This window comes from Apaloderma vittatum, unplaced genomic scaffold, assembly GCF_000703405.1.
Source record: "Apaloderma vittatum isolate BGI_N311 unplaced genomic scaffold, ASM70340v1 scaffold7941, whole genome shotgun sequence".
NCBI classification, from domain to species: domain Eukaryota; kingdom Metazoa; phylum Chordata; class Aves; order Trogoniformes; family Trogonidae; genus Apaloderma; species Apaloderma vittatum.
Genome location: NW_009697312.1, coordinates 18281 through 28190, shown reverse-complemented (window position 1 = coordinate 28190; position 9910 = coordinate 18281). Strand labels below are relative to the sequence as shown.

The following is a 9910-nucleotide window of genomic DNA, read 5'->3' as shown; positions in this document are numbered from 1 at the left end:
CGGTGCCCCGAGGGCCGCGGAAGCGGCTTTTCTCCGTCCCCAGGATTTCACGTGCCTGGGACGAGCAGAAAGAGCTGAGGCCGCTCGCTCCCAGCCCCGCCGGGCCCCTGGGCCGCGGCAGCCCCGCCTCAGGATTTTCGGGGTTCGGGGCTACCGGGAGCAAGTTGCCCGCCCAGCCGTGAAGTTCTCAGGTGAAACGGTGACCCCGTGGCGCCAGGGAGGCCCTGGGAAAAGCAAAAGGCAGCCCTTAGGTATAAACCTGAAAACTGGAGGCTGAGATTAGTTAAGATTTCTCCCTTCATCAGCGGTTCCGGAGCTTCAGTTCCACCCATCTCTTGCTTTTTCCAAGGAAAACCCCGCACTCGGGTCACCCAGCCTCAGTGCACTGCCTGGGAACAGAAACTAGTTTGTACTGCATTACGTGTTGAAAAGTTTTCTTGCCTTACAGATAAAACCTTGCTCAGAGCTCTCGTTTCCTGTGAAGATCTACTTCTGTGTCACTATTTTGTCTCTGCTAAGTGTCATAGGGCTAACCATAGAGACACTCGTCCGACAGACCGAGGAAGATTTCACCGTTTCTCTCATTCAGTTAGTTGGAGTTGGTAAGGAACATACGGTTCGTCCTTTAAAACAACGATGTTGTTTCCCAAGGTAGTAATTAAGTGCCAACTGAAGTTTTTTACTTCATTCCTGATAATATTACCAATGGAATTTTCTGCTAGTTCAGCACTAGGAAGCTGGATGCTTTTGCTCTCGTTCCTTTTCCCTGTAGTAGAAATCAAACATACACAGTTTTATCTGAAAGAAGAAAGTATTAAGTCATTTCTCTGTGTTAAGATCCTGCAAGGGTGTTGCTTCACTGCAAGTATTTTAATAAAAGAAAATAAGGACGTTTTTCCTTCTAAAAGTGCTCTTTTTGTGTGTCTAATGATTTCTGTCCTAGAAGCAAAATCCAGACTTCCTTGGATATTTCCAATTGGAGCTTCAGTAGAAACTTACATTCATATTCCTGCGTCCATTAAAGAAAAAGGAAACTTAACATGAAAATAAACAAAAAGCGGTTTAGGAAGTGCTCTTCAGTGGCTTTAACAGCTCTTGGCTGTTGGCTCGCTGGCCAAACCGGTGTAGAAAAGAACAGACTCTGTGGGTGTAACACCTTGTGCATGAGGAAGACACGGCAATTATAAGCAGTCGTTGCTTTCCAGCTTTCGTTTTTTCACCCAGAGGGAACAAAGACAATAGATTTGTTCCAGGTTCTATAATTAGACACAAGCAAACAATACCCTCAGTCCAAAACTCTGGTTTGATTAGCAGCTTTTCACACAGGACTCGGCACACCAACAAAAATCGCAGCGTTTGAACAGACCGTTGATGCCTCCGACCTGTCACACTGTTTTTGTTAGCAACCACTGTTTTGGGCTTCAGAGAAAAATGAAGAACTTTCATAACAAATCAAGGGAATCACATGATGTTATAAATGGGGAAGTTGAAAGCACGCTTGCTAATCTGATTTTACCCCCTCCTCGTTGCTGTTGATACCAATTTGTATTCTTTGCTGCAACACACAGGATGAAGTGCACAAACCTCTGGTTCAAACCCAGAAAAACAAGTGTATTTTTAACACATTAGTTCAGATTGCAAAGGTTTACTGTAAGCAAGAGCTGTTGTTTAAGCATATTAGTCAGTAAAGAGAACATCACTCAAGGAAAATGTTAAAACTGTGATTGGCTTATCTTGAGATTTTAAGATGTGTAAGCTAATCTCTGTAAAAATGCCCAAACTATGTTTTCTGCAGAGTAGGCAGAGACTGACAGAACTGATAATAGTTCTTTAAAGAGAAATAGATGCCCTGGCTGTAACAGTCTCTTGGATTTATCACTAGACGTACTTACCTTAAAGAGGGTCTGGGATTTAATTTGTTGAAAAACATTCACAAGGGTATGTTGCTTATTTCAGAAACATGCATATCTCTGCGAAAAAGAAAAAAGTTTGTTTTTAAATTATTTGTACAGATTACTTCTGCTTTAGCAGCTGAATTTGCAAAACAAGGACGTACTGCCTGAAATCTTTCAGGTCTTCCTGAGGTCATAAGCATGCAAAAAATTGTGATTTGCCATTCATTTTCAGTTTTCTCAATCACCATTAATAAAAGTGAAAAGCGAAGTTCTTTAGGGAGGCTGAATATTACTTTCCAAACTACAACACTTTATCGCCATGTCCCAGCCAAGCAAAACTAGATCATCTGATGTGCGGAATCCAGGAAATAGCCCTCTGGAAAAAGAACTCTGCTAAAAATTAACCAGTGTTTGCAGGAGCATCCTGTGTCAGACCAAAGTGCTGATTCCTGGTTTTATGAAAGGGAAGCCTTTTCCTTTAAGCTTTGTCAAAACAGTGTAAGAGTTCAATAGTGCCAGCTAACTGTGGTGTTAAGAGTGGCGGGGCTTGATGTATTTTATAAAAACAGAACGCCCAGTAACTGACCTTTCCTTCTCCTCCCCAGTGTTCTGTGTGTACTACGTCACCAGAGGGATCCTGCAGGAGAATCGCCAGGAGCTCATCGTCTTTGTTCTTTCCATCTTGCTAGTGATGTTTCGTTCCGTTATCAACTTCACAGTTCTCTCTGCGGAGCAAAAGCCAAAGCTCTTGGTTAGTCTCCTGCTTTTATAATTAACTTTTCTCTTCTCCACATCTTGGATTTTAAAGTCTTAGAAGGGCAAGACATCTGCAATAAGGGCACTGATACTAGAGAAAAATCAGGCTGGATCATTCCTACCATTGAGTAACAAAACGTGCACCTCCACAGCTGCAAATCTCTTTCTCTGGGCTATTTTATGGGTTTCTGTATGGCAGTATCTCCAAGTAACGCAAATATCAATTTACTCACAGAGGATTAGTGCAGAAGTTATCCTTCATTTCACCCTGAAATCTGGTTTTATGAGAGTTAAGGTATCCTGCTGCAAGGAAACACAAAGATACAGTGTGCTGGGGGAGGTCCTGCCATTCCACATCTTGTTTGCATTTCGTAACGTTTAACACAAGGACTGCGTTCTCTGCGTTACTAGGATTTGTAGTTAAACTTCCACTTGCCGTCCTTCTGAGAAGTCCTTCCCTTTTGTGGGTGCACATTTATCACAAACGTGAGAAGGAGGTTTGTTTTTCTGAAGTCATCCAAAAGTTATTCTTTGATAGAAGAGGTAGCAACCAAGCTAGGAAGATGCAGCAAAGCACAATTTGCCTATTCAATTTACATATTGACTGTACATTCAGTTAATGACCTACAGCAGGGTCAATAAGGAACAGACACGAGAGATGCTAATTACGTTTAGGTATGCATCCCAGTGATCAGTTTATATATTAAACTAGAACCTTAAAGGGTGGAAAATGTACTATTGAGGATTCTTTTATTCACTACTAAAAAAAATAACTTGGATTACTGTAACTTCTGCTTCCTGAGTAAAATTTCTGAGCCAGAGTAAGGCATACGAGTATAAATATTCCCATATCAATGTAATTATGAAGGACTGGCAAACATCATTAATTGTTGTCTATTAAAATGCTTTTAACAGGCAGCCTGATTCTCCTTACTGTTTTCTTTCCAGTCAGAAGATTTAAGGTTAAAGGCTGTCCCGGTTTTGGCATGGCCAGTCACCTCACGATTTCTCTCTCCCATCAGGCGCGCTTCATTCTCATCCTCTTGGTTGGCTCCTTCGATGTGATCTGTGCCATCATCCTCATCCAGAGTCAAAGCATGATGGCCTTCCGAGTGGGTGGTGCTCTCGAAAGCCTACAGTCACAATACTTCATGCTGAACCTCTGTTTTTCCATGTTGACCTTCGATCTTCAGGCACAGGTACAGAACTCTCTCCCCCTGCTTTCCGTTGTCTTCTGTTGAGAGCATCTTAGTCCAGCTGAGCTGAACTATCACCTTCCTAGAGCAATCCTCCCTGTATCTTACATTGTAGATAGAGTTAGCTTAATAATGGTCATCTTTCTAGGTATTTGCTATAGGAAAGCTTTGTTAAAGTCCATAAAAATGAATCGACACGTATTTTATCATTGTCCTGCTCAAAAGGAGAACTGAAACTTATTTTGGGGAAATACGTCCATAAAAACAATTGCATCCAGAAGCTCCAACCCTGAAATACGAAATGTTACCATCGCACAACGTCTCAGCCTACAGCCTCTTGCTGTCCGGCTATCCTAGCTGTGTCCTGCTTTGGAGAAATGATCCGGGGATGGGAGAGGGGAGCCTCACCCAGCAGGGCGGGCAGGGGGAGAAAGCAGCCTGCCGTTAGAGATAAGTGAAGTGAACCTGAAATCTGTTCAGGAAGAGGTCCCTTCATTCTTACTTTATTACTGTATTACCCTGTAAAATCTTATGCTTTATCTGGAGCTCTGGTTACTGCCTTCCCGGTTCTTTGTTGTTCCTAATATGGCACACAAGGAAGTATGTCTGTCCTTGGGTCCCATTTCGTACCATCTACCAGTTTCTGAGGAAAAAAAATCAGCCTTAAGACCTGTGCCCATCTTGCTGTTGCTGGGAGTTTGTGTCAAATATTTTTTGGAGGGCTGTATGGCCTCAAGCTAATAATTTTACCTTCTCTTTCAGCTCTGCTTGTGTATTCTGCTGATAAGCCTGCATGAGATCACCCTTCTACATAACATCATCGCCGCAACAGGGGTTCTCTGGGCCTGCCTGAAGGTGACCATCAGCATCGTCGGAGTAAGTGTTGTGCTAACAGTGACACCAGCAAGGATAGTCAGCTTCTGAGACTACGAGTTCACACCCTGAGCAATTGCCACAGGCTGGGAAGTCACAGCCATCCCGTTCTATGTAATCCTGCTCAGTGAAAGGGAACCACAATGGATCCCAGCAGAAAACAAGAGCACCAACGGTACTGAAGTTGAGTGTCTTATAAATCTGTGTCTCCCAGCTGAGCAGACAGGATGAAACAACATCACACTATCACTGTTCCTTTCTGAGGGACGTTTTATTCTCAGTGCCTGATCACCTACTTTAACAAAACCGATAGGATCACAGTATCTTCAATATTTCTGCCTCTCTGACAAGGTTAGGACAAACGGGCAAAAGTCCTCCAAGTTATCACAAAGATGGATATAGAGATGGAGTGGCACTGTGTAGCTCTTAATCCTTAGGAAATCACACCAAAAATGTGAGTGGTTCTTTATTGGGGCAGCTTCTTTAGAGGTGAGTGACAGTTTTCAGGTTAACATAAGGATCTGTGAACTTGAAAAGTAGTTTTTCATGCCAGTCAGACGGAATTTCCTCTGAAATTCCGTGAGCTCTGTGCCAAGAATGACTGCAGAATCAGGGCCAAAGTACATCAGATATGCAAGGCCTTCATTACCAGGAAGGAGTTTAGGGGGTTTTGAGTTTGCTGGCTTTTAGTCTCCTTGCATGTTTGCTTTAGCCATTCAGGCAAATTCCTGACACCTGAAATGCAGCCCTTCAAGTGTTCAGATTGCTTTCCTTGCTAAAATGGTGACTGCAGCACCTGAAAGCGTAATTAAATCTGATGCTCCCTTATTTCTGGGTAGGTAACACATGCCATTTCATAAAGAAAATGATTAATTATTTTTCATCTATTTAGATGTGGATTTATTTTTCCTGTCTTGATTGTTTTCCCTCTTTCCTCCCATTAATTACTTTCCCTTCCCTCTTGTTTCTCAGCCTGTTTTCCTTTCCCTTTTGATCTTATCCTAAGAGGAGCACTAACCAGAGACGATAGCAGAGGTGGCAGACAACAGGCAAACTCCCTTAGGGGAGGGGCAGTTCCCTTGATGCTTTTGGAGGTTCATCTGTTGACCAGTATTGGGTTGGAGGGGAACCTGTGCTTGCTCAGATGCATCAGTTTTTACCACAGCACTGACGCAGTCGATGCTCTCACTCCCAGTGACTCAGCTGTTTTTCTGTCATTTGCTCAGACCTGCCCTTCCAGTTGAGGGCTGCTGGAAGTTGCTGTCTGTTGGAAGGCAGTCCATCGCTTCTTCTTACCCAAGCCCCAAGGTTAATTGTGAAACAAGGTTTTTCTGGCAGTTAAATCCTCTTGCATCTCCCACTTCTTAGTTCTCAGTAACTTCACTTCTCTGTAGTAGAAACAAAGGTGGAGAAAAAAGTCACGGAGCACTTCCAGTCCGTTAGCTATAAAAACATTAACTTGTTAGAGAAAAATCTGAGCGTGCCTAAAGAAAAAGTACATCAGCTTAGATACACCTCAGAAGAGCCGGCTGCTTCTCCATTTAAGCTAGCTGGGAGCTGTACTGTAAGTGTGAGCAGGCAGAGCTGAAAAGGATGCCGAGATGGCTCGAATCACACACAACTGCCCCTGAAATACCCAGTTCTGATTTCACCAACATCACTTCAGGCCCAGCTCCGTTGAAAATAGACTGTATTTCCCTCTAAAAAACCAAAAGGTAGAAAAGGCAAGTGGAGAGCACAGTTACAGCTGAGAACTCAGCTACACCAACGCTTGAAATGCTGTTGAAAAATCAACTGTATCTAGTCTTTACAGAGTACATAGCAATGAGTTATGAAGCTGTATATATCTTATTTTACAGATTTTAAAAGAACTGAAACCTCTAGTGTGGATTTTTCTGAGTCAGAACATACCTGAAGTAGCTTATCTCATCTACCTGCTTTACACGGTAATTATCAAACTTACTTGCTCAATAATGGGGAGCAAGGCTGGAGGCTCCTCTTCATTACTGGATCCATTAGCCCAAAATGTGGTGCCTCGTTCTTGAGGATATCCCTTGGTTGCAGCTCCTGTTAGAATCAGTGAGAGCAGGAGGCACATCCTGTCTCTTCAGGATCAACTTCGGAAGGCAGGAACCATGTCAAGCTGCTCTTGAACTGATTAGTTAGAGGGAGAGGCCCTGGCGGTGTATGCAGCTGGCAAAGTGTCCACAATGATTATGGAAAGATACAGCAAAATCTTCCAGTACAAGACATGTAGCCCTCAAAAATGCCTCCCCTCCTTCACCACAAGTCTCAAGTGGTGCCAGAGCATTTGGCCATCTGCAGGGCCTCAGGTAATTATATTTTAAAGAATTTCTTAGGCACCACCCCCAGCTGATGTAGCCAAAACAAGAGACAGTGCAAGCCCAGATGCCAGCCTTAGGCATTTTTTGGCACTGTAACAGTGACAAAGCACTTATCGCTGGCGCAGCCCGCCACCTCCCACGGCATGCGTGCGGAAGGAGGGAAGGAAGAAGGGCAAGGGCAAAGCAGATTGTTCACCATGGGAAGGGCTCGAATGCTGATAGGAGCCAGCATTTCTCCTACTTCACGTAAAGAGTCTCCAAATATTGATAGAGCCCAGCGGCTGCAGTCATCCAAGTCCTTGGGGTTCTATTTATCAAGGTTTACGGTCCAGCCAAGCTCTCCCGACTGTTCACAGGCCTGTTTGATCTGGCAGAGCACGGGAGGACCACACGCTGTCTCTGGGGGCTGTACTTGGACTGCAGTCAGGAAGAAAAGTACAGGTGGTGGCTTCTGACAAGAGAGGAACAGAACTTGAAAATAACTAGAATTCCTTCAATTTTTGCACAAGAGTGACCAGCAAATGAGGGCATGGACATGTAATGCAATACTAAGACAGTTCAAAAGCAACTAGGTTTTTTTCTTCCCCCTTCCCAATTACTTTCTTTCAGAAATTTAGAGCTTGATTGAATTTTACGGCTTCAGGGTTTTGTGGCACAAGGTATTGATTGTTTTATGTCTCCATTTTCCTGTAGGTGATAAAGGAGTGGGGCAAAGGGAATTCTTACACTCTGGAAGCTGCTTTCATTACCGGCTCTTGCATTTCTGTTGCAATAAAATCCGTTTTGTTTTGGGCATTGATTCACGTCTACCGCAGCTTTGGGCAAGGGCTGAGAGAAAGAAGTAAGTACTGAAAGAGTTAACTATGAAGGTTGTAGCCTGTTGTATCACAGTCACATTTAACTGAAGAGTTTGTGGAGCCAGAAAAATAGTAAGGGAGAGTCACAGCAAAAGGTAGATCCTTAGTAACATCAAGCACTCCTGCAGCCTCAGAATTTCCTGGCCTCGCAAGGTTCAGAAGTGGGGATGGACCGTATGTGGTTTCTCCCTGACATTAGTCAAAGTTGCTTCCGGCCTATGCAAGAACTGGTGCTATCCAGAAAAACAGACCTGCGTGGGAAAATCCCCTCTCGACAAGAGAGATGTAATTTTTCTTCCTTATTGTGGTGTGTAACTGCCTTATGATAGTTAAGAAAGACACAATAAAGGGACCTAAGAGCCACTAATCTTAAACTATCCAAACTCCTTTTATGGGAGGGATGTAACTGCTGCTCGGCGTCGGTGCTCACTGATCTTCCTTTCTTCCCACAGTGTTTTCTTCCTATGGAAGGATCGACTCCTGAGCAAGCCCCCTCCGTGTTCTATCTGCAGCTCTTACAGAGTGAAATCGTAGCCTGGGAAGTTCTGATCAAGGTCTTGCACTCGGGATGTAAGATAATGGATCAGGTTCACAGAGGTAGAGGAAGTTGCTCGGACAAATGTCTACACATTTCTTGGTTTGTGTTGTGCTAGGGAACTATAGCAGTGCAGCCGGTAACTTAGTTTTAAACCAAGCAAAGCATGCTCGGGAAATTAACAGTAATCCCCTCCGTTCACTGAGTTTTGCTGACACGATGGTGCATCTTTCACTCCTCGTTTCCCCGGTGTTGCTTTGTGACTGCGGGAGGTTCACAACACGCATGTCAGCAGAGGACGTTGTTAACAGAAATGCCCTTTTTCTGGATACACACTAACAGAATGAAAATAATTTGCACACCCATCCTACACCCCTGAGCCTAGAAACGGATTGCCCTGCCATCGCTTCTCAACTCAGCAGCTCTGTGGCTGAGCAGAGGTCAAGCCCCAGAGTTGTTTTCCCTGAGCTCCACCACGGCTGTGGGATGGCTTAACCCAGCAGAAGGGCCAGAGCTCTTGTACCTCCTCTGACTTCGGACTATATATTTTTTTACAGTTTTTTTAATTCCCAGCTACACATGAAAACTACACCATGTCATCCCCTGCCTTCCTGCAGTGTACCTAACTGATGTGCCACTCCACCACCAGAGCTACTGTTAAACTAAGCCTTTAATACTGTAATTTAAAAGTTTGGTATTTTATCGACTGGAGCCTTTAGCTACTGGCTGTCTATTTTTTAATAAAGTATAAACACAGTTGGCGTGTGGATGGTTTCTCATACCAACAGCAAGAGTTCTGTTTCCGAACGGAGCACACAAGAGGCTGGAACGGTGATCCACAGGTGCTGCGAATATGCCATCACAGTCCTCTTCAGGCACATCTTCAACCTGCAGGTACCCAAGCGCTGCAAAAAGTGGTTAAAATAGGTTTTTCTGTGGCTTATTAGGGAAATTTATGAGGCTGATCTCAAAATTTCTGTAATAACTATTCTCATCCTCCAAGCCTGAAACAAACCTACTTTGTAGACAGTGGAGGCGCGAAGAGCTCAGCTGTGGCTGGTGGGACTGCCCAGAGCTGACAGCGTCAGGAGAGAGCACGAGAGCAGCAGCTGATGGCTGTGACTTCATTCCACAACTCAAAATGTGACTATGAATTATTAATGCGGCCCAACTACTTGCACACATTTGTTTCAACTTGCACAGCAAATCCAGCTTTTATTTTGAAACTTTTGAGAAAATACTGGTATCAGACACATACATTCAAGAAAGCTTTAAGTGTAATTCTGAAAATAAATGCTACTGTCCCATGAGACAACGTATCAAAACCCCAGACTGGACGTTTCCCTCCCAAGCAACTAATCATGTATCCCTAATTTACGTTCTCAACAGTCAAAGGGCTGCTTTACAAATTGAACTTTACAAAAAGATTTTATTGAAAGAATTGAAAAATATT

The 9910-nt window shown here is 43.8% G+C and overlaps 1 protein-coding gene across 1 annotated transcript; it reads left to right on the top strand.

Moving 5' to 3' along the window:
• Window positions 1–448: 448 nt before the first annotated feature.
• On the top strand, window positions 449–8406 carry LOC104268096 (the record flags this gene model as incomplete). The annotated part of the gene is made up of 7 exons (XM_009877582.1): window positions 449–602; window positions 2501–2646; window positions 3674–3850; window positions 4610–4723; window positions 6580–6666; window positions 7759–7906; window positions 8375–8406. Coding segments are annotated over 7 exons (858 nt in total), but the record flags the coding sequence as incomplete, so codon positions are not given.
• Between the last annotated feature and the right edge of the window lie 1504 nt (window positions 8407–9910).